Source organism: Rhinatrema bivittatum, chromosome 14 (genome assembly GCF_901001135.1).
Source record: "Rhinatrema bivittatum chromosome 14, aRhiBiv1.1, whole genome shotgun sequence".
In the NCBI taxonomy this organism is placed as follows: Eukaryota; Metazoa; Chordata; class Amphibia; order Gymnophiona; family Rhinatrematidae; genus Rhinatrema; species Rhinatrema bivittatum.
In genome coordinates, this window is record NC_042628.1 from 67,016,577 (window position 1) to 67,041,525 (window position 24,949).

A 24,949-nucleotide genomic window follows, 5' to 3' on the forward strand; every position below is an offset into this window, starting at 1 on the left:
CCAGGATCAGTCCAGACTCCTGGGTTTTGCCCCCCCTCTAGCAGATGGAGACAGAAGTTTACAAACCAAACTCCGCCTATATCTAGGCTGGTGCCACCTACAGTCTGGCAGTATTCTTCTGTCTCCTAGCAGGTGGAGAGGGTGCAAAACCTACAGTCTGTGCTTAGCCTAAGTTTTAGGTGGTAGTTTAATAGAGAAAGGTAGGAGTTAGGTGTTTTTCAGAGGAGAAGGACCGCAGAGGCTTGCCTGCTGGTCCCAGTCCCCGCCTCCCAGGGGAGGGTGAGGTCCTGGGGGGACCATTCCCCCTGGTTGAGGCTTCCGAAGAGTGGGGGAGCCCCATATTCCGGCACTTCAGGTCTGGTGGTGACACCGGGGATCCCGGCTCACTCCCCCCAGCTGGCTCCAGAACCGAGGTTTAGGTAAAAAAAAAAAAAGTTTTGTGGCTGTTTGTTTTTTCTGTTCCCTGCCGGGGCCCTGATCTCGCTCTCTCTCTCTCTCTCTCTCTGCCGTTGGGGTTGCTGGTTCACGCGGCGGGAGGGGGAGGGCTTGATTGTATTTTTTCTTTGCGGGCTCTTCTTTCCCGCTCCGCGGCAGACCATGCCCCGACAAGCGGCTTGCCGGGCCTGCGGGTCCGCGGCGGCGCGGCTGTCTAGGGACAGCCTCTGTTCAGGGTGTGTGGGAGGGGGAGAGGGAGTGTCGGTGCCGGCGTCGGGGACCCGGGGGGGTAGGCAGCCTCGCGCCGGGTCCTCCGCGGCTGCAGCAGCGATTTCGGGGGGGGTCGTCTTTGGGGTTCCCGGGGACGGCCGCCATTTTGGGCGTGTTCTCGGCGGGAACGGCGGCCATTTTCTCACCTCGGGGAGCCGAGGCAAACACGGGGCAAATGGAGGGCGGGGAGGATATTCCTCCGCCGCGTTTGTCACCCCAGCACAGGGCTACTGGGGGGGGGGGAAGGCCAGCGAGGCCCAGTGCCCCTAGCGAGGATTCCCCCGCGGAAGGGGATGAAGAAGAGGGGTCCTCAGATTCATCCTTTAATTCTCAATTTGTGCTTCTCATGCACAAGGCCTTTAAGGCCCGCCGCATGGCCAGGAAGAGGGCCCAAGGGAACCTGTCTTTGGAGGTAGGTTCTACGGTGGGAAAAAGGGAAAAAGGGTCGGCCCCTTCGGTCCCAGGGGGCCAGAGGTCAGCAAGACCCCTCTACGGAGTCAGAGGAGTTGGAGGAGCCAATGGAGGATCAGGACCTTCCTTCCCAGCCCCCGAGGGGGGTTGAGGGAGACGGAGAGCTGGGGACCAAAGGTTCCGGAGTGCCTCATGGAGCTGAGGGAGATGATCCAAAGGTGATCAGATTATTTCGGAAGGACGAGCTAGGGCCCCTCATTCCGGAGATCCTGGGGGAGCTGGGGATCCCGCTTCCACAGGTGGAGTCTCGTCTCTGGGAGACGGATCCGATCGTGTTGGGGCTCCGGGGTCCTCCTTCAGCCTTTCCTTTGCATTTCTTGGCCTTGGATTTGCTTTTTAAGGAGTGGGATACTCCAGAATTGGGGCTGAAAATGGCAAAGGCAATGGATAAATTGTATCCCCTGCCGGAGGACATTTTGGAGCTGTTGCGCTTGCCGAGGATAGATTCGGTGGTAGAAGCTGTGACTAAGAAGACCACTATCCCGGTGACCGGAGGTACCGCGCTTAATGATTTACAGGATAGTAAGTTGGAAGTTCAGCTTAAGCGAATCTTTGAGGTCTCGGCGTTGGGAATTCATGCAGCAATTTGCAGTAATTTTTCTCTGAGGGCAGGTCTTCGCTGGGCGCAGCAGCTCTTAGCCAATGAGTCCCTTTCCTCTGATGAGGTGCGCCAGGCAAGTCGCTTAGAAGCGGTCATTGCCTATAGTGCGGATGCATTTTATGATCTTTTGCGCACATCTGCCAGAACTATGGTGTCCGCGGTAGCGGCGCGGTGGCTGCTATGGCTCCGTCATTGGTCGGCAGATGGGACCTCCAAGGCACGGTTGGGCTCCTTACCCTTTAAGGGGAAGTTGTTGTTTGGCAAGGAATTGGAGGATCTGATTGAATCCTTAGGCGAGAATAAGGTGCATCGGCTGCCGGAGGATAGGCCAAGATACCGTGGGGCTCCAGCCTCTCATCCTCGTTTTTGCGGCTGTCGCCGGCCACGGACATCTTGGGGCTCGAATTCTTCGTTTTGTCACAGTGCTACCCGACAGCAATCTTATTCTCAGTCCTTTTGTGGGCGCCGTTTCGGTTGTCCGGGAACCGGTCAGAGTGTGCAGGGAGGTAAGCCTGCACAATGATGGGAGGCCGGTCCATTCCTTCGTTCCCAAGATTGGTGCCAGGTTGATCCGGTTTTACGAGGAATGGACCAGAATCACGTCAGATCAGTGGGTACTAGAGGTGATAAAACACGGCAACGCGTTAGATTTTTCACACCGGCCGTCCCAGTGTTTCCTAGTGTCGCTTTGCGGTTTTTCAGAAAAACGCTGGGCGGTACGATCAATGCTAACTCGGCTTCGCGATCTCGGGGCGATTGTTCCGGTCCCTCCCGCCGAGCTCCGAGAGGGCCGATATTCCATTTACTTCGTAGTACCCAAGAAAGAAGGAACGTTTCGTCCCATTCTCGATCTGAAAAGTGTCAACAGGTGTCTGAGAATTCCTCGGTTTCGGATGGAAACATTGCGTTTGGTAATCGCGTCTGTGAGGAAGAGGGAGTTTCTGGCCTCCCTGGATCTCACGGAGGCGTACCTTCACATTGGCATTCGACCGGACCACCAGCAGTTTCTCCGTTTTGCGGTAATGGGGCAGCATTTCCAGTTTCAGGCGCTGCCATTTGGCCTGGCAACGGCTCCTCGCACATTCACCAAGATTATGGTGGTAGTGGCAGTGCGGCTCCGCAAAGAGTGTCTGTTGGTGCATCCGTATTTGGACGATTGGCTGATCCGAGCCAAGTCGAAGGCACTTTGTCAAGCGGCGGTTCAGCGGGTGCTCCAGCTGTTGCGTTCGCTTGGCTGGGTGGTCAATGTGGCCAAGAGCCATCTGGTGCCGTCTCAGTCCCTGGAGTATTTGGGAGCTTTGTTTGACACGTGTCAAGGCACAGTGTCGCTCACGCAGGGACGAATGGTGAAGTTGCAAGCTCAGATCCGACGATTGTTAATCAAGCCGGTACCGATCGTATGGGACTACTTACAGGTATTGGGGTCTATGAACTCTACGCTGAAATTGGTTCCATGGGCATTCGCTCATATGCATCCTTTGCAGTCAGCGTTGCTATCCCACTGGCGCCCAATATTGGAAGATTTCCACCTCCCCTTGCCACTGACCCAGAATGCCAGGGACAGCTTGCCCTGGTGGCTGTGTCCGACCAACTTGAGTCGAGGGGTCTCTCTGGAGATTCCATCGTGGACAGTGGTTACCACGGATGCCAGTCTGTATGGTTGGGGAGCAGTCTGCCTCGGGCAGTCAGTTCAGGGTCAATGGTCGCCTCGGGAGGCGTCGTGGTCAATCAATCGGTTGTAAACTCGAGCGGTGCAGCTGGCTCTTTTGAGGTTGCTTCCTCTTATCCGCGGTCGGTCTGTCAGGATCCTGTTGGACAATGCGACCACGGTGGCTTACATCAATCAACAAGGGGGGACCAAGAGTCAGGTGGTGGCATCCGAAGCCATTGATGATATGGGCGGAGTCCCACCTGAGCAGTATTGCGGCCTCTCACATAGCTGGGGTAGAAAACGTCCAGGCAGATTTTCTCAGTCGCCACTGGCTGGATCCTGGAGAGTGGGAGCTCGTGGAGGAAGCATTCCAGCTCATCTGTGCCCGATGGGGCACGCCAGCGATTGACCTGATGGCAACTTTCAAGAATGCGAAAGCTCCCCGGTTCTTTGCTCGCCGTCGGGAGACGGCAGCGGAAGGTGTAGACGCTCTGGTAGTGCCGTGGCCGACAGATGTGTTACTCTATGTTTTTCCTCCGTGGCCTCTCATAGGCAGGGTGCTACGTCGAATCGAGAGGCACCCCGCGGACGTGGTAGTCGTCGCCCTCGAATGGCCGAGGAGGCCATGGTTCGCGGATCTACTGAACCTGGCGATCGAGGAACCACTTCGTTTTCCGTATCTTCCGGATCTCCTACATCAGGGGCCTGTTTGTTTCGACCTGGTAGATCGCTTTTGTCTAGCAGCATGGCTTTTGAGAGGCAAAGGTTGAGATCCAAGGGGTACGCAGAGACGGTGGTATCTACTCTTCTGCGTTCGTGTAAGAAGTCTACGTCGTTGTCTTATGTGCGAGTATGGAGGGTTTTTGAATCCTGGTGTCTTGAGCACGACGTGGTACCTACCCGAGCAGTAATCTCGGACATACTTCTGTTTCTACAGGAGGGATTGTCCAAGGGTCTTTCCTGTAGTTCCTTGAGGGTGCAAGTGGTGGCTCTGGGTTCCTTGAGGACGGATTCATGGAACATCGTTGGCAGCGCATCCGGATGTAGTGCGTTTTCTTTGGGGGGCGAGGCATTTGCGTCCTCCTTTTCGGCAGCCTTGCCCATCCTGGAAGTTGAATGTTGTCCTTAAGAGTTTGTGCGCGGCACCTTTCGAGCCTATTTGCAAGGTCACCCTTAAGGATTTAACTCTAAGGTGGTGTTATTGGTGGCCATGGTATCGGCGCGGCGGATTTCTGAGCTTCAGGCTCTGTCATGTCGGGAGCCTTTTTTGCGGATTTCGGAGTCGGGAATCTCGTTGCGTACGGTACCGTCCTTTTTACCTAAAGTGGTTTCATCGTTCCACGTGAATCAGACGGTCAAGTTACCATCGTTTTTGCAGGTGCAGGCTTCGGATCCTATGGCTAAGGATCTTCATAAGTTGGATGTCCGACGCGCGTTGCTGCAGTATTTGGAGGTCACAAATGCATTCAGAGTGTCTGACCACCTATTCGTTCTCTATGGTGGTCCGCGGCGGGGTAAGGCGGCCTCCAAGACTACGATTGCTCGTTGGTTGAAAGAAACCATTCGATCGGCGTACCTTTTGCAGGGTAGGTCGTTACCCACGGGGCTGCGAGCCCACTCTACTCATGCCCAGGCCAGTTCCTGGGTGGAATGTCGTCATATCCCTGCAGAGGAGATCTGTAGGGCGGCCACCTGGAAATCGGTCCACACGTTTGCCCGGCACTATTGTTTGGATGTTAAAGCTCCAGCGTCGACGGGGTTTGGAGAAGGAGTGCTTAGAGCAGGCCTCTCCGGCTCCCACCCCAAGTAAGGTAAGCTGTGGTACATCCCAGGAGTCTGGACTGATCCTAGTACGTACAAGGAAAAGAAAATTAGGTCCTTACCTTTTGCTAATTTTCGTTCCTGTACTACCAAGGATCAGTCCAGAGTCCCACCCAGTCTTTGGACTGATGCTGGGAGAGGCTGTGTAGTCTGTGTGTTAGTCTGTTTATCAGTCAGGATGAGTTGCTGTTTGGTACCTCGAGTTCGGTCCCCAGTTGGGGGGGTTGTACACCGGTGTCGAGGTAATTGTTATCGAGTTAGTTGATATTGTTTGGTGTTGTTCTGCTTTGACATTAAGTAATACTGCCAGACTGTAGGTGGCTCCAGCCTAGATATAGGCGGAGTTTGGTTTGTAAACTTCTGTCTCCATCTGCTAGAGGGGGGGCAAAACCCAGGAGTCTGGACTGATCCTTGGTACTACAGGAACGAAAATTAGCAAAAGGTAAGGACCTAATTTTCTTTTCTTTTATTAGACAAGATAGCGAACCACCAGAGGTGGCAGTAGTAAGCTGGAAGAGCCCGGTTGGGCTGTAGTCCCTCAGGTACTGGAACAGCGATCCCAGGAAGGCTGAGCTGTAGAGAAACTGAGATAGTGAGTAGGCAGAGTATGCAGAGTTCATGAACAGAACCTTGGTGATAACACTCACACAATAGTCTCTTGGAACAACCCCGGTGCTGGAATGAAGTAGGCTCTCGAGGAGCGAGTACCTGGTTCCAGAGAAAGCTCTGAGAGAGAGATGGTATGGTAACTCACTGGTGTTGTAGGCAGTGGTGACTTCCTGACAAAAGTGGTATTCAGTAACAGGTTTGGGATCATGGGCCTTTAGGCTGGAGGGGTGGGACCAATTATTGATACTTTCAAGCAATGTGGGTTTCCAAATCCTGGGAGAAGATTAGTATGTCGTCCAGGTAGACCACAATATTCTTGTACAGCAGGTCCCAAAGGTGTCGTTCATCATATTTTGGAAAATGGCGGGTGCATAACCCGAATGGCATTACAAGATACTCGAAGTGGCCATCTCGCATATTGAAGGTCGTTTTCCATTCATCGCCACTCCGAATGCGAATGACGTTGTAGGTCAAGCTTGGAAAACATCTTGGCCCCTTGCAGTGGGTCAAACAGCTCCGAGATTAACGGCAAGGAGTAATGGTCTTTGATCATTATTTCATTAAGACCTCGGTAATTAATACATGGACGTAAGGTACCGTCCTTCTTCCCCACAAAGAAAAAGCCTGCGCCGGCTGGCGACTTTGATGGTCAGATAAAGCCTTCTGGAGATTCTCTTCAATGTATTCTGACATTGCTTTATTCTCAATGGCTGAGAGAGGGTACACCCGTCCTTTCGGTGGCTCAGCATTGGGCTTCAGTCTTATGGCACAGTCATAGGGCCTATGTGGAGGAAGAATATAAGCTGCTTCTTTGGAAAATACATCCTCAAAGGAAGCATATCGGGGCGGTAGTCCTGGGCATCACTGGAGTCGTAGGCATGCAAATGATAGGCGAGACTTCCTTAAGGCACCTCCCGTGACATTCTGGACCCCAGCAGGAGAGATCCAAAGATGCCCAGTCAAATTGGGGGTGGTGCACTTGCAACCAGGGTAACTCCAGGACGATAGGGTGCATGGCCCTTTCCAATACAAAGAAGGAGAACATAAGAACATAAGAAAATGCCATACTGGGTCAGACCAAGGGTCCATCAAGCCCAGCATCCTGTTTCCAACAGTGGCCAATCCAGGCCACAAGAACCTGGCAAGTACCCAAAAACTAAGTCTATTCCATGTAACCATTGCTAATGGCAATGGCTATTCTCTAAGTGAACTTAATAGCATGTAATGGACTTCTCCTCCAAGAACTTATCCAATCCTTTTTTAAACACAGCTATACTAACTGCACGAACCACATTCTCTGGCAACAAATTCCAGAGTTTAATTGTGCATTGAGTAAAAAAGAACTTTCGCCAATTAGTTTTAAATGTGCCCCATGCTAACTTCATGGATGCCCCCTAGTCTTTCTACTATCCGAAAGAGTAAATAACCGATTCACATCTACCCGTTCTAGACCTCTCATGATTTTAAACACCTCTATCATATCCCCCCTCAGTCGTCTCTTCTCCAAGCTGAAAAGTCCTAACCTCTTTAGTCTTTCCTCATAGGGGAGTTGTTCCATTCCCTTTATCATTTTGGTAGCCCTTCTCTGTACCTTCTCCATCGCAATTATATCTTTTTTGAGATGCGGCGACCAGAATTGTACACAGTATTCAAGGTGCGGTCTCACCATGGAGCGATACAGAGCTCCGGTGCGGAGAGTAACTGGTACGGTTTGGCAAGTCACTTTGCCCGGTAAGGGCTCTCCATGATTGGAGGACAACAGTAGTGGATCTTTCAATTTGATGAGGGGAATTCTCAAGTATTCCACTAGATGTATGAGAATGAAGTTGCCTCCTACCCCTGAGTCCACCAGGGCAGGAGTCTGAACCGTGACTGGTCCATAGGTCAAAGAGACTGGAAGAGAGAGCGGAGGAGAGGGCGTAGTGAGGCCAAAGAACAGTCCTCCTGCAGGACTTAGGCCCATCCGTTTTCTGGATGAATGGAGCATGTGGAGACATCGTGGCCGGGCTGACCACAGTACATGCATAGGCAGTGCCTCTTCCAGAGTCTTCTCTCTGTAGAAGTCAAGCGTCCATGACCAAGTTGCATCGGTTCATCAACAGCAGGGATTACTGGAACCATCCGAGGTGCAGGTATAGCACTAACCTGTTTCAACCTAGGTAACACCTTAGGCTGGAGTCCCTTCACCTTGTCCCAGAGCCTGTGATCAATCCAAGTGGCCAAAGCTACTAGTTCATCCAGCGAGTCAGGTGTGGCATGAGCAGCCAGCTCATCCTTTAAATGGTTATCCAGGCCTTTGAAGAAAAGAATCTTGAGACATTTGGGGTCCCAGCAGAGTTCTGCTGCAAGAGTTTTGAATTGTATGGCAAATTCAGTGCAGAACCGGCGACAGCAGTTCGGGCAGGGTCATCAAAAATGGATTTAAATAAGTCCATAAATCCTTTTTTTTTTTTTTTAATTCTTTATTTATTCCTTTTCAATACATAAACAAAATACTATTTGCTTATAAAGAAATTCAGTGGGTTCTTAATGTCATAAACATTCCTTTACTCCTAACTTTACATTTACTCCTAACTTTACATTTACAACTGTAAAGCCTGTTGCTATTAATTGTTTTAATGTTTATTTTATTTTATACTGTTACATGTAAAGCCTGTTGCTAAATTAATGTTTCACTGTAAACCGAGGTGATGTATTACTATACGTACCGCGGTATAGAAGAACCTATAAATAAATAAATAAATAAATAAATTTATCCTTATCAAAAGAAAATTTTAAAGAAATAAACTAGTTGGAGTAATTACATAATATTCAATAATAATTTTCAACCATTAATTCCCACTCCCAGCAGAATGTATAGTACAGAGGAGATATGAAATCTTTTAAGGAAGTTCAACACAAGGATAACCATATAATGGAAAGTACACATTACAAACAATCCATTTCAATCTTATTGGGTTAAGATATTAATTTTCCTGGCTTCTATAAACTCTTTTAACTGATCAGATGTAAAAAACACAAAGCATTCATCACCCTTTGTCAGGAAACACTTACAAAAAAACTTACTTACTTCCGTACCGTTATGCAAACCACTATACTATCAAAACTTGACTATTGCAACTCACTGCTAATAGGCCTTCCAGCTTCCACAATCAAACCCCTCCAAATCTTACAAAATGCCATGGCTCGCATCCTTACAAACTCAAGAAAGACTGATCATATTTCTCCCATATTACAAAACCTCCACTGGCTACCAATCACCTATCGCTCTCAATACAAAATACTCACTATCATACATAACACGCTATATAAAAATAACTCCCCCTGGATCGAAGATATGCCACACTTCCACCAGGCCAACCGTCCTACCAGAAACTCCCTTGCGGGCACCCTCCACACCCCTTCACTCAAAATTGCTCACCTCACAAACACCAGAGCGAGAGCCTTCTCCATCGCCGGCCCCACCCTTTGGAACTCCCTCCCCACCGAGCTCCGACTAGAACCTTCACTTAATCAATTCAAAAAAGGAATCAAGACCTGGTTATTTAAACAGGCCTATCCCAACGCCTCTCAACCCTAGCATTTGACTTCTCAACACTCATTATTTCCCTCTCCCTAGTACAGTGTCCCCCCCGCCCCCCTACACACCCTCCCTCCCTCACCACCCCATCCATATTATGGCTTCCTGATATTCAGTCACCACCTCTCCTTCCCATCGCCACCCCCTGCCCCCTTGTACAGTTCCTACCCCACCCCGCCTCCCCTATGCGCTTCATCCCCCACCCCCGCGCTACCCCCCACTTTGTCGTCTCTTGTATATAATTAATTTATGTCCAACCTGGTTAACCACATGTAATCTCATTTAATAACTGTGGCGCCCGTTGGCTCTACAGTAAAGTTGTCACCTTTTAACTTCCTATCCTTCCTCCATCTATCATTGTAATTTCCTTTCTCAGTTATCTGTAAACCGACATGATGTTTTTTTTTACGAATGCCGATATATAAAAGTTATAAATAAATAAATAAATAAATAAAACAAGGAAACAAAATTTTAACTGTAAAGCCCAGCCCAACAGCCTCTTGTCTGAGATTTAAAAAACCTCGACGCCTGGCCTGTGTGGCTGGAGCTAAATCTGGAAATGTTTTCACTGCTGCATCGTGGAAATTTATTGGATATTTCCTAAAATATGATTTCATCACCATGCCAATATCCTTAGTTGTAATAAAAGATACCAGAAGTGTTCCCCTGGAAATCACTTCTAAGGTAGAATCTTCCAAAAATCCTGTCAAATTCCCTGCAAAGGGAACATTACTGGCACTTTCCATCCATCTTGACAAAGGAAGAAAAAAGCAAGAATTAATTGATGGAAAATTTGCTTCAGTTATTTCCAGCTTTTACAAAAAGAATTTCTTTAGTGTAGGGAATCTCCCCCACTACTCTCGGAAAATTTATCAGAAGTAGGTTTAAATGTCTAGACTTATTTTCAAGAAATTCCATTCACCTGGATAACACCTCACGGTCCTTAATCGCCGCTTCTTATACTGCTGGAACTCGTCGTCTTTCTCTGCCAGACCATTGACTTTTCCTTTCAGGAAATCAACTTGGTTTTGTATGTCAGCAGATAACACTCACACAATAGTCTCTTGGAACAGCCCCAGTACTGGAATGAAGTAGGCCCTCGAGGAGCAAGTACCTGGTTCCAGGGAAAGCTCTGAGAGAGAGATGGTAACTCACTCGTGTTGTAGGCAGTGGTGACTTCCTGGCAGAAGTAGTATTCATTAGCAGGTCCGGGAACGTGGGCCCTCGAGGAGTGAGTACCGGTTCCAGACTGCGACCTGAAAAGTAAAAGAGAGATTGAGGCCCCGAGGAGCGGGTACCCCTGGTAGAGTCCGAGGAGGCAGAGTAGCAAGGTATGCAGAGAGCGAACCCCATCCACAGCGATACCTGGAGGAAGCTCAGTAAATGTATGAATGCTAACCTTTGCTAACTCGATTACTTAGCGAAAAGAGAGACCTTTAAATATCCGAAGATGATGACGTCATCTCAGGGGACGCCCCTGAGGTTCGCGCCACTGCTGGTACTTGAGTCAGGGCCGCTCCGCGCGCCCTTAGGCCTCAGGAAAACATGGTGGAAGGCAGCATCAAGCCGGTCCGGGGACGCCGGCTGAATGACGCCGCAGCAGCCAAACTTCCATCAACCCAAGAGGGAGTCGCCAAAGAGGTAAGGAGGGCAGAGTGAAGACGTCAGGCAGCGACGGTCACAACAATCGACTACCAGGGTCTCAGTGCAATCACCAAGAAGGATCAGTACCCCTTGCCCCTAATCTCAGAGTTATTTGACCATTTGCAATTGGCAAGGATCTTTACCAAACTGGATCTTTGGGGGGTGGGGGGTGGGGAGGGAGGCTTACAACTTGGTTTGCATTTGGCCCAATGACGAATGGAAGACAGCCTTTAATACTAGTGATGGGCATTACGAATACCTTGTCATGCCATTTGGATTATGAAATGCTCCAGCAGTCTTCCACAAGATATTGAATGAGATCTTCTTTACACCTGCATCGAAGTGTACTTAGATGATCCTTATTTTTTCTAAAGATCTCCTCTCATCGCCATGATCTCTGCCAAGTCCTTCAGCCGCCTCTGTGATAATCATTTATTTGCCAAGCTGGAAAAGTGCTTGTTTGAAAAGGAAAGTTTACCTTTTCTATGATATATCATTTCCAGTAGAGGCTTCTCCATGGATCCAAACAAACTCAAAAGTATCTGTGACTGGCCGCAGCTGACTGTGCTCTGCAGAGGTTCCTGGGCTTCACCATTTACTACCAACATTTAATCACGAAGTATTCCATGACTGCAGCTCCTTTTACTGCCCTTATACAAAAAGGGGCTACTCGCCCCTTCATTCTAGAAGTGGATGCTTCATCAGTAGGCATGGGGACTGTCTTAAGCCAGCACTCCAGCAGGGGTACCCTAAATGCATGCTCCTCCTTCTTAAGGAAATGCTCTCCCTCTGAATGCCACATCCTCTGGCAACAAATTCGAGAGCTTAATTGTGCACTGAGTGAAAAATAATGTTCTCCGATTAGTCTTAAATGGGCTACTTGCTAACTTCATGGAGTGCCACCTAGTCCTTCTATTATATTTTTGCCTCGACCTGCACTGCAGACGCCGGATATTTTTGCCTCGACCTGCACTGTAGACGCCGGATCCACACGCGGGAGCTGGGAGAGGGGCCCGCGCAGCCGGCGCTTGAGCCCATCGGGGTAAGGCCTTCATCCTCTCGCCCCGACCACCGAGGGCCCCCGTGCCGACCACGCGGGAATTTTAAACTTACCTGCGGCTTCCTCATCGGCATCCTGATCGGACCCGACCAGCCCTCCAAACGCGAACCAGGGAGGAGTTTACCGGGAGGGACCCCCCCCCCCTTTGCCCGACGACGCTGACCAGCAACACCCGAGGCCAAAAGTCGCGCCGGTGACGTCACAGCAACGCGACCCCACCAGATTTAAAAGAGAGCAGGCTCTCTGACCCTCCCTTTGCCTCGACCTGCACTGCAGACGCCGGATCCACACGCGGGAGCTGGGAGAGGGGCCCGCGCAGCCGGCGCTTGAGCCCATCGGGGTAAGGCCTTCATCCTCTCGCCCCGACCACCGAGGGCCCCCGTGCCGACCACGCGGGAATTTTAAACTTACCTGCGGCTTCCTCATCGGCATCCTGATCGGACCCGACCAGCCCTCCAAACGCGAACCAGGGAGGAGTTTACCTGGAGGGACCCCCCCCTTTGCCCGACGACGCTGACCAGCAACACCCGAGGCCAAAAGTCGCACCGGTGACGTCACAGCAACGCGACCCCACCAGATTTAAAAGAGAGCAGGCTCTCTGACCCTCCCTTTGCCTCGACCTGCACTGCAGATGCCGGATCCACACGCGGGAGCTGGGAGAGGGGCCCACGCAGCCGGCGCTTGAGCCCATCGGGGTAAGGCCTTCATCCTCTCGCCCCGACCACCGAGGGCCCCCGTGCCGACCACGCGGGAATTTTAAACTTACCTGCGGCTTCCTCATCGGCATCCTGATCCGACCCGACCAGCCCTCCAAACGCAACTTTTATCCGCGCCAAAAATCGCCGCGATCGGAAGTCCCGCCCGCCGAAGCAAGCCTCCAATATGAGCCAGCCCAGAAGGGCTTTAAATCTGAGTCAGACCGGCGCCGCGCACCTTGCGTCGCGCGCCTAAGGAGCGCGACAAAGGGGCCTGCCCCTTTGTTTCGCCCCTTCGTTTTCGATCCTCGCTTCCCCGAGCAGCATCGCACCAATGCCGCACTAGAACTCAGCCAGCATTCATCTTGCTTCACGTTCTTCCAGCTCTCACCCAGCAAGCACCATACTGCACCCAGCCAGTGTCATCTCAGCAAGCTCTCAACAAGCATCCATACTGCAAGCATGCAACAAGTGCACAGCAAACAACCATCCTGAGCAAACAACATTCAAGCAACAGCAAAACATCCTCCTCTCAGCACTCTACATTCAAGCAACAGCAAAACAACTACCTCTGACAGCAACCCACATTCAAGCAACAGCAAAACAACAACCTCTGACAGCAACCCTGACATCTACGCCAACAACCTCAGACATCAAACAACCATACTACTCCATTATTAAACACAGCCAAACCGCACTTCACCGCCCACACAACAGTAGTTGAACTCTCATTTGTCCAACACTTGTATCATGACTTACTCCCACATTCCAGTGCTTAAATACTCAAACTTCACCACCAATATAAGGATGACAAAGAATATCAATTCTTATTACAAAACCCTAATACCAATAATGACGTCACCCATCACTCAAATTATAGGATTAATGACGTTTTCTATACTTTTACTAAACACACAATCACTACTAAAAAAGATTAATCTATTAGACGACATACTCAACGATGAATCACCAGACATATGCGCTATCACTGAGACCTGGATCAAAAGCACTGATGTCGCAGTAATAAACCAGCTTCCATCAGATGTATATGACTTGTTCTCTATACCGAGACCGAAGAAGAAAGGAGGGGGACTTCTACTGGCAGCTAAAAAGAAATTCAACCTCTCCCTACAAAACACCACCCCACCTCATAAGATAGAAATTGGTCTCTTTAAATCCAAAAGCCTGCAAATTTGCTTAATTTATGCACCCCCTGGTATACTAGAAAAGAATCCATCAACTCTTACGGAATACATTACAAAACACATTGACATAAATATGCCAGCCATCATACTCGGAGATCTTAATCTCCATTTTGACCGATCCCCCCTCACACCTGCATGTGATGCCACTCTTGCGACCCTTAACGCTATCGGATTTAAACAAATTGTATCAGGAACAACACACAAGGCTGGACATACACTGGATGTGATATTTACTAACTCTCTCATACAATCTGACCACCCCCAATGCACACCTATACCATGGTCAGACCACTACCGAGTAGACACGCACTGCTCCATTAACTGCAACCCCCAAGCAACACACGCAAAGAAAAGAACCATTGAATACAGAAAAAAATGCCAAATAGACGATATTATCGAAGCCATTACAGAAGATATCCATAAATTAGACCTCTCTGATGCCAATACTGCTTGCAACTCTTGGCATCAACTCACCAGCAGCATTTCTGATCGTCTCTGTCCACTACTAACGAAAGAAATCAGCACAGATAAAAAAGATAAAAAACCATGGTTCAACACAGACCTTAGAATGATGAAACGCGAACTACGTAAACTGGAAAAGAAATGGCGTAGAAATCAAGATCAAACACATCTACAGAAATTTAAATCCCTTCTCCATAAATATCATAAAACAACAGACGAAGCTAAGAAAAATTACTACACAACAAAAATTCATCAGTATCAGTTCAACCCGCGTGCTTTATTCCAATATGTTGCTAACATTATTACCCCACCTTCAAACAGCAATCCAGAAAATGACGATAAAAACAAATGTGAGAAGCTAGCTACCTACTTTTATGAAAAGATCTCTAATATCATGGCACGCTTTACTGCACATGCTCCACTGGTACCACTTCTACCCAGAAGCACCATGATCTCGTCACCATCACTCACTAATTTTGAAATCACAACCACTTCAGAAATTGAAAACATTCTAAAAAAGATAAAACCTGCATTGCACCCTATAGATATTATGCCTACTAAAACACTCCTTTCCATCCCCACGAGGATTGCCTCTCCCATCTCCAACATCATCAACAAATCTATATCGACAGGTGTTTTTCCTACGCAACTTAAGCATGCAATTATAAAGCCGACTCTCAAAAAACCAGACATGGATCCATCTGAACCGGCCAATTATCGTCCTGTCTCGAACCTCCCATTCGTGTCCAAAATCATAGAAAAAGTGATAAACAAACAACTCATGGACTATCTAGACGATAACCAATTATTATTTCTGTCACAATACGGTTTTCGTAAGCTCCATAGTACTGAAACGCTGCTAGTATCCCTCTCAGACTCTATTCTAAAAACAGTTGATTCTGGTCATTCATACATTCTTGCCCTACTAGATATCTCTTCGGCATTTGACACGGTCAATCATAATATCCTTCTATCCCTCCTTTCTCAAATCGGCATCACTGGCACTGCACTAAATTGGATCCAATCTTTTCTGACAGACAGGACATACAGTGTCAAGTTGGGATCCCAAATATCTAAACCAAGAAATCTGCTACAAGGTGTACCACAAGGCTCCTCGCTATCATCAACACTGTTTAACATTTACTTAGCACCTCTCTGTCGACTCCTAGCAAAACTAAAACTCCACCACTTCATATATGCCGATGACGTACAGATTCTTATCCCTATTAATGATTCCCTCTCTAATGCCCTGAAAACCTGGGAATCAGCTCTAACTGAAATAAAAAAGCTTCTCACTGAAAACTTCTTAGCTATAAACACTACCAAAACAGAACTCATCATCATCTCGCCACACAATAATATCCCCTCCAGCACTTCCCACCATCCTACTTCAGTTCTTCCCCTACTACAGCAAGTCCGCAGTCTTGGCGTCATTATTGACAACCATTTCACTTTAAAGAAATTCATCTCAGCTACAATAAAAAATGGTTTTTTCAAACTTCACACACTAAAAAGAATTAAACCTCTTCTACATCCACAAGATTTCCGGACTGTATTGCAAGCTACCATACTACCAAAAATTGACTACTGTAACGCAATACTATTAGGTCTCCCTAAAAACTCAATTCAACCTTTACAGATGTTACAGAATGCAGCAGCTCGATTAATCACCAATACCCATCTCCATGATCATATAACACCTGCTCTCATGTTCTTGCATTGGCTCCCAGTAGCTTCTAGAATTACCTTTAAAGTCCTCTCCCTCATACATAAATCGATCTATAACCAAGAGATGCAATGGTTCTCGGAGCAGTTTGTGTTCCATTCCTCTAAGAGACCCATAAGACATATCCATCAAGCTAAATTGGCAGCCCCGCCAACAAAAAACATCAAACACGTGACCACAAGAGACCGTGCTATCTCCATAGCGGGAATCAAATTATGGAACAAGATGCCCACTGACCTACGCCTGGAGCCCTGCCATAAGAAATTCAAACAAGGACTCAAAACATGGTTATTTGAACTAGCTTTCACACAATGATATCCGTTTAACTGAAATGCCATTCAATTTTCCACCCTCTCCCCATGCCCTGTTGCCCACCCTAACCACATGCCCTCCTCAATCTCCTTCTTCACCTTACATGCCCACCCTTCCCCTTATGATATTAATTAGCTTTAAATAACAGAAATATCCTCGGTACAATATAGAAGTTGTATCCATTCTCGGAACCTGTTTGTAATAGATACTATTTAGTTTTTGTGTTGGTTTGTTAAGGTTTAATAATTACATCAATATTTTAATTACATGTTATACTTTTTTGGATGGTCCACAGTCCAGCCTGTTTTCTATCAAAACTGTTATATCGATTTTAGTATATGTAATACCTATTAATAATGTCAATGTAAAGCCTGTTGCTAAGTTACTGTTAAATGTAAACCGCGGTGATGTATGTCTTTACGTACTGCGGTATATAAAAACCCTTAAATAAATAAATAAATAAATATGAAAGTGTAAATAACCAATTCACATCTACTCATTCAAGACCTCTCATGATTTTAAAGACCTCTATCATATCCCCCTCAACCATCTCTTCTCCAAGCTGAACAGCCCTAGTGCAGTTAGTATAGCTGTGTTTAAAAAAGGATTGGATAAGTTCTTGGAGGAGAAGTCCATTACCTGCTATTTTCACTTAGAGAATAGCCACTGCCATTAGCAATGGTTACATGGAATAGACTTAGTTTTTGGGTACTTGCCAGGTTCTTATGGCCTGGATTGGCCACTGTTGGAAACAGGATGCTGGGCTTGATGGACCCTTGGTCTGACCCAGTATGGCATTTTCTTATGTTCTTATGTTCTTAACCTCTTAAGCCTTTCCTCATGGGGAGTTGTTCAAAAGATAAGCTGTATCGGACTTTAGCCTAGCAGCCTCTTCATCATCAGTAAGATGTTATAACCAACCCTAAAACCAATGCCCTAAAAACATAACTGGAGCATATAGTAGCAACCTGAAGAGAAAATGAGTTTGCGAAGAAAAGATATTTTAGCAGCACCTATATTTTCCTATCTTGAGCATTCCTCAGAGCTGTTCCTCCCTTCAAAGGAATTGTGGTTTTTTGGAAACTGCGAAAACCATAGCATCCACTTTAGGAAGTTTAAAGAAAGTCTCTTTGAACTCAGAAGAGAATGGATATAATTTTGTAAAAACTCTAGGTCTTTTGTATCCGGATTCAGGGACATTCCATTCTGAATAAATCATATCCTTAAGCTCAGAATGTAAAGGGAAAGTCACGCATTCCTTTTTTGAACCTCCTGAACGATACCCTCTGACAATCTAAGAGCTGATGTAACCTGTGCAATTAAAGCAGAAATTTCCTCCTTATAAATTAAGCAAATTGAATCGTCTTCCTCATTACCTGATTCTAACTCTCCTTCCTCATGTGATTCAGGTAAAAACTCTGTTATATATTGTCATCATCTAACAACAAAGAAATAAATTCAGAAGTATCATTGCATGTATAGGGGTTTTCCGAAACATGTTTTTTTCCTAATAATAGGCAGTGAACCTTCACAAGCTAACTTGTTTCTAATGGCTGCATTTTCATTGTTTTCTTTTAAAACTTCGAAAGCCTTGTGTAGAAATTTAAAGAAATCAAGTGTGTAAATACCTGTATCCTTTTCTGGATTAAATTGTGACACAGAAAAGCCTTCAGGGGATAAATGTGGCAGCTCAGCTTGATACAATGTGTCTCTCTATGAACTTCTGATACATCACGAACAGGAAGCAAGATGTCTGCCGCATTCCTAGCAACTTAAGAACATAAGAACATATGAAAATGCCATACTGGGTCAGACCAAGGGTCCATCAAGCCCAGCATCCTGTTTCCAACAGTGGCCAATCCAGGCCATAAGAACCTGGCAATTACCCAAACTGTTGAGCAATTGGCTTTAATGGTGTCACTATGCAGGGAAACTGAAGCCGCTGAAGAATTTTTTAAATGTGCAGACTTTGAAGTAAATTTTGCGCAGTTCAGAGGAAGAGGATTTTGAAAAAACTACTTTTGTTGAATTACCTGAGTGATCCATTGAAAAAGGCACTGAAAGCAGCAGTTTAGTTAAAAAAGAAAAACTAGTTGTAAAGGTCTTTAGGAGTGTAGTAACTACCGTCCTCTTTGTAGCTGGAGGCAGAGAACACTGACATGTGGGATTCTAATTATGCCATATGTAGATGTGATGTTAAAAAAAAAAAAAAAAAAAGACCAACTCCGCCTCCAATGCTGGATAAGAAGAATATACCCACATGTTCTTGACTGGAGCAGGACGGAGAAATTATGTCTTACCTGTTAATTTCCTTTCCTTTACTTCTGCTACACCAGTCCAGAACCCCTCTCTCCAAATATATTTTAAAAAAAAATTGATAAGTGATTTGTATTTACTATTGTTTGCAAATGAGATTGACCTTCCTTCAGTTTTAAAGAGAGGATATTAAAGTAAACTGACAATGCAAGATAAGACTTGCAAAAGTTAGTTTTTATTTTTATCATTTTTATTAGGACTGTTTTGTTTTATCTGATAATACCGTTTATTATTAGGATGTTAGTTTTTTGGTAGTTGGTATAGCTTTGACAGTAGTAAACTGTCTGAGTATGTTCTAAATATGACACAAATGCATGTGATGTCATCATATTAAAAAAAAAGAACTCTGCTTCCATATGCTGGAAGCGAGGATTTAATCCATAGGTTCTGGACTGATGTAGCAGAAGTAAAGAAAGGGAAATTAACAGATAAGACATAATTTCTCCTTCTTGCCTCTATCACCACACCTATCAAGACCACAACTCTTACTATGACCACTACAGCCACCGAAACACCTACAATCACCAAAACTCTTTCCACAATTACACCACTACCTACCATGACCACCACATCTACAGCTCTTCCAGGAACCACAATACCCACTAGGAATGTGCAGAAGGAAAAAATGTGTTTCATTTCAGTTTTCATTTCACTGGAACCCAAATTCATTGCATTAGTTTCATATGGGGGGATAACCAATTTTGTTGTTTAGTTTTATTTGTTGTCCGTTTTCCCATTAAAGTCAATGGGGGAAGTATTTGCAGCCTATTTTTAGCTGCAGAATTGGAGTTTTCTTATCAATTCTGATGAAACTTCTGGGGAGCAATCATCAGAATGAGAAAGAGCTCCAAGGTACTTAGACTGTGGCAAAATGGCATGAATAACCTAAGGCACTTTAAAGGGGCAAAGGGGTACCAGGAGTGGCAAGAGTACTTTAACAGAGGTGCAAAGCAGCAGCGAGAGTTTCAAAAAACACACCGCAGCTTCAAAAGGGAGCACTAATAACAGATTTATGAACCCTCGAAGGCAGCATGACAGGTAAAGTGGCAAGACAAGTGGCATCAACATCCTATAGCACAATGAAGGGGGAACATAGCAAGCAGAAAGACTAGCACCAACACACTGAGGAACCATGATAGTGGCAAGAAAACCACATGGAGTTGAGTGAGTCATCTGGTGTATGGCAGCAAGGCAGAGTGGTAGAAAGTTGATAGGCAAGACAGGCTGGCCGAGCTGAGGTAGTCTGGTCCCTGTGGTTTTGATAGGGGCAAGACAGGGCAGAGTTGAGGTAGTCAGGTCCCTGTGGTTTTGACAGGTGCAAGACAGGCTGGCCCCTGGGGAAGTTCCCTTTCCTTTGCACAGAAGAAGGGCTCCCTAGAATGGGTTCGCCCCTAGAGTGGGGTGTTTCCATTGGCATCTAGTGAGCTCTCGCTGGTCTTTTAAAATCTGGTGGATGTAGCAGATATACAAAGGAGAATATTCAAGGCAGAGGCGGAAGAGGTTTCCATGTGAGCAGCGGTTCAACATGGGTCAGAGGGTGCTAAGAGATAGGCGGGCTGCACCCGGGGAGAGTTCCCTTTCCTTTGCGCAGGAAAGGGCTCCCTGGAATGGGTTGGCCCCTAGAGTGTGATGGTTCCGTTGGCATCCAGTGAATATCCAGAAGCTATTAACTGTACTTATGCACTTCAGCTGATAACAAAGGAACTTGAAGATCTCTAAGGAATAAGAAAACTGCTACTCAAGTCCAAATCTACATTTCCTAGCGTGTAGCAGATGGACTCAAAACAAGTGGGTATAGTGTGCTCGTGCTAGCAGTTGGAGACGGATCTGACGTCAGCACGGGGTACATATACCCCCGCAGGAAGTGCAGCAACTCAGTAATTTCCGTCTCCAAAGCAGTTTGGAGCTACCTTACGCTCGCTGAGCGTTTTTCCAAATTCTAACGACTAAATTAATTGAAGAATCCTACCTGAAGACGAGCCCCGCACTCCTGCGGTGATACCATTCGGTCCCTCCCCCAGTTGAGTTTCCCGAGGTGATTTCCGTGGTCCCTCGAAGGTAAGAGCCTCGGTCCGGTAGCCGATTCGCAGCAGGGACCTAGCCCCCGTGTGAGAAGGGCTCGGGCACGGCACAGAGGCAGCCTCAGTCCCGGTGCGGACTTGGCCCCCGAGCGAGACGAGTTCGGGCGCGGCCTAGAGGCAGCGGGTGCACTTCCTCGAGTGCGGCAGTGACGGTAATCACCCTCTCCCCCCGCAGCCGGAGACCGCCCGGGTCGCAGCCGGGAAGCGCCGAAGACAAGGTAAGGCGTACATCTTTACTTGTGGGTCTCCGAGGAAGCGAGGATTAGCGGGGTCTGCCTACGTGGCAGCCTGCCAATGTGGTCGCCATTTTTCCTGCCTGCTTGCCGTCACCATTTCCCTGGTTCGTCGCCTCGCTCTAGCGCTCAGGCCAGACTGAGCGCACATGCAACGGGCGCATATGTTGGGCGCCCGAAAATAATTGGGTGCATATTTGATAAAGGCGCACATTGAAGACACCTTGATAGGCGCACGTTGCTGGGCACACGTTGCTAAACCCACGTTGATAGGCGCACGTTGATGGACACACGTTGCTAAGCGCACGTTGATAGGCACACGCTGCTAAGCCCACGTTGATAGGCGCACGTTGATAGGCGCACGTTGCTAAGCGCACGTTGATAGGCGCACGCTGCTCAACGCACGTTGATAGGCGCACGTTGCTAAGCGCACGTTTATAAGCGCACGTGGACAAGCGCACGTTGATAAGCGCACGTTCATAGGCGCATGTCCATAGGCGCATGTTGATTGGCGCACGTAGATAGGCGCACGGTGATACGCGCACATTAGTTGGCGCACATCTTTTGCGCATATTACAAAGCACATACTCCGGCTAGGAGCGCACCGCATAGAGATAACAGACGAGATGGAGCGTAGGAGAACCCATGCGTCCGCAGAGCCGGCACCTCTAGAATCAGGCATAAGAGCTCTAGGCCTCTGCTCAGCATGCAACCTCAGAGCCACACAGAGCGAGGAAGCAGACTCCCTATGTGCCCAATGTGAGGAGGCCCTGGGAGTTCCAGGCCAGGGCCGGTCCCAGCCCAGCGTACTTGCCAGTTCCTCAGGGAACACCCCGAACCTAGCAGGTAGCAGTGAGCAGCCAGGGAACCCGAGAGACCTGGTGCCCCTAAGGCTAGAACCTGCTTCGCTCTCCTGGGTGGAATTATTCAAGGGGATCCATGCCTTTGTCAAGATGCAGTCTGATCCCCGAACAGACCCATACATCCCGGAGGACCCTGCCCCTGGACCCTCAAGACCTAGGCACGGCCACTCGCCACCCGGAAGCCCCACTTATGGGGATTCAGATTGTTCTGAGGACGAGGGCGAGCCCCCCGAGGAGGGAGAGCTTCCCTCGGGGATAGAACCATATCGAACCATGAGACGCTTCTTTCTTAAAGAGGATCTCCCAGACCTGGTCTCTCAATGCCTGTCGGAGCTGGCTATCCCGGGCCAAGGCACCCCAGGGGAACCTAGAGTGAACCCTCTGCTAGAGGGCCTGTGCCAATCGGCTCACCATTTTCCCCTCCTTCAAGCAGCACAACAGCTAATCGATCTAGAATGGAATGCGCCGGAGGCCTCATTCAAAGGGGGTCGGGCCTTGTCTGGCATGTACCCCCTGGACCCGGCAACCAAGGAGCTGCTGGCGTGCCCTAAGGTAGATGCCATAGTTTGCGCAATTGTGAAGCGCACCACCATTCCGGGGGGGGGGGCGGCCCACCCTCAAGGATGCACATAACCGGCGCATGGACACCATTCTGAAACAAGCCTTTGAGGTGGCAGCCATGTCCCTATGAATTGCGACCTGCTGCACCATGGTGACGCGTTCCTGTTTATCTCAAGCTAGGAACAACACCCCGGGAGAAGAAATGGAATCGCATCTCTCATTCCTCACTGAAGCAGCCTCCGACCTAGTCCGTACGGCAGCCAAGGGAGTGTCATCCTCAGTGGCAGCCAGGAGACAGCTCTGGCTACGAAATTGGTCGGCCGAATCCTCCTCCAAGACACGCCTCACAAGAATGCCCTTTAAGGGATCCCTCCTGTTCGGCAGCGACCTCGAGAAACTGGCTAATAAATGGGGCGCCTCTCCATTACCCCGTCTACCAGAAGACAGGTCAAGGAGAAGCCAGCACCATTTTCCTAGGCCATCCAGAGGTAGAAGCTCTCAGCGCTTCAACCCTTACAGGGCTCGCTACCAAGCACCTCGTTCTCAGACCAGGAACCAGTCCTTTCGGACCAAGCACAACAAGAGGAGAACCGGCTCAAGTTCGGGTCCCGGCTGCACCCCACAATGAGAATCAGCCGACCCATCTGGGGGAAGAAGCCATAGGGGGCAGGCTAACGCTATTCTACCGCAGGTGGGTCGAGATTACCTCGGACCAGTGGGTCCTCGCCATCATCCGAGAAGGGTATTACCTGGACTTTCTTCGGCTCCCTCCAGACAAATTTGTGGAATCTCCTTGTCCACCCCTCAAGAGGGCGGCACTGGAAGCTACCTTGCGGAGGCTCCTGTCCCTAAACGCTATAATCCCAGTGCCTGCATGGGAGATAAATTCGGGGCATTATTCCATTTATTTCATAGTACCCAAGAAAGAGGGCACTTTCAGGCCCGTCCTGGACCTCAAGTCAGTCAACCGACACCCACGGGTCCCCAGCTTTCGCATGGAAACTCTGCGGTCAGTCAAAAGTGCAATACAGCCAGGGGAGTTTCTCACATCCCTGGACCTGTCAGAAGCCTACTTGCATATCCCAATCCATCGGGATCACCAGCGCTACTTACGCTTCAAAGTCCTGAGCCAACACTTCCAGTTCCGAGCTTTACCCTTCGGGTTAGCCACCGCGCCGCGGACCTTTACCAAGGTCATAGTAGTAGTGGCGGCGTCACTCAGGAAGGAAGGAATTCTCATCCATCCCTACCTGGACGATTGGCTAATCAGGGCAAAGTCACCGAAGGAGAGCCACCAGGCAACCAACAGAGTTATATCTCTTCTGGAAAGCCTAGGATGGGTAGTCAACACAAAAAAGAGTTCCCTACAGCCTTCCCAGTCGCTGGAATACCTAGGAGTCCGATTTGACACCCAGGAAGACAAGGTCAGCCTGACCACCAAGAGGAGATCAAAACTCCGGAATCGTCTGCAGGCCCTGCTGAGCGCCACCCGGCCCACAGCTTGAGATTACCTACAGGTCCTCGGCCTCATGGCATCCACTCTGGAGGTGGTACCATGGGTGCGAGCTCATATGAGACAGTTACAACGCGCCCTCCTATCTCGGTGGAGCCCACGATCACAGAACGACACCATACACCTACCTTTACCAGCCAGAGTGCGGAATCAGCTACGGTGGTGGTTGCAGCCCGGCCACACGAGCCGGGGGTCAAAAAATGTCCTCCCCAACCTGGACCTTGCTCACTACAGATGCCAGCCTGAACGGATGGGGAGCACACTGCGAAGAACTAACCGCCCAAGGGCGGTGGAACAAAGAAGAGTCGGGGTGGAACATCAACTGACTAGAGGCACGGGCAGTCAGGCTAGCCTGCCTGCGATTTGCCCACAGACTTCGAAACAGGGCGATCAGAGTGATGTCAGACAACGCCACCACAGTGGCATACATCAACCGACAGGGTGGAACCAGAAGCCGACAGGTATCCTTAGAAATAACCCCCCTGATGGCTTGGGCAGAGGCGAATCTCCAGGACATCTCCGCCATCCACATCTGCTGGGAAGACTTCCTCAGCAGAGAAAGCCTAAACCCGGGGGAATGGCAGCTGTCGCCCACAGCTTTCCAGATGATTGTGGATCAGTGGGGGACTCCGGGCATGGACCTACTAGCGGACAGGTCCAACGCTCAAGTACCCAGGTACTTCAGTCACAGACGAGATCCTCTCTCCCACGGGATCGACGCTCTGGTACAGCCATGGCCTCAGGGGATCCTGCTATATGCTTTTCCTCCATGGCCCCTGCTGGGCGCCATTATACACAAGATTCAGCGGCACAGAGGCCTAGCTCTTCTAGTGGCCCCGG

At 48.6% G+C, this 24,949-nt stretch overlaps 1 protein-coding gene across 1 annotated transcript in view; it reads left to right on the plus strand.

The window, feature by feature from the left end:
• The first annotated feature begins 1,223 nt into the window (after positions 1 to 1,223).
• LOC115075634 overlaps positions 1,224 to 24,949 on the plus strand; it is a 68,283-nt gene continuing 44,557 nt past the window's right edge. Inside the window, exons 1-3 of the mRNA XM_029576206.1 lie at positions 1,224 to 1,671; positions 1,789 to 1,937; positions 2,710 to 3,165. Coding sequence (XP_029432066.1) covers positions 1,224 to 1,671; positions 1,789 to 1,937; positions 2,710 to 3,165 — 1,053 coding nt within the window. The remainder of the gene's footprint in view (positions 1,672 to 1,788; positions 1,938 to 2,709; positions 3,166 to 24,949) is intronic.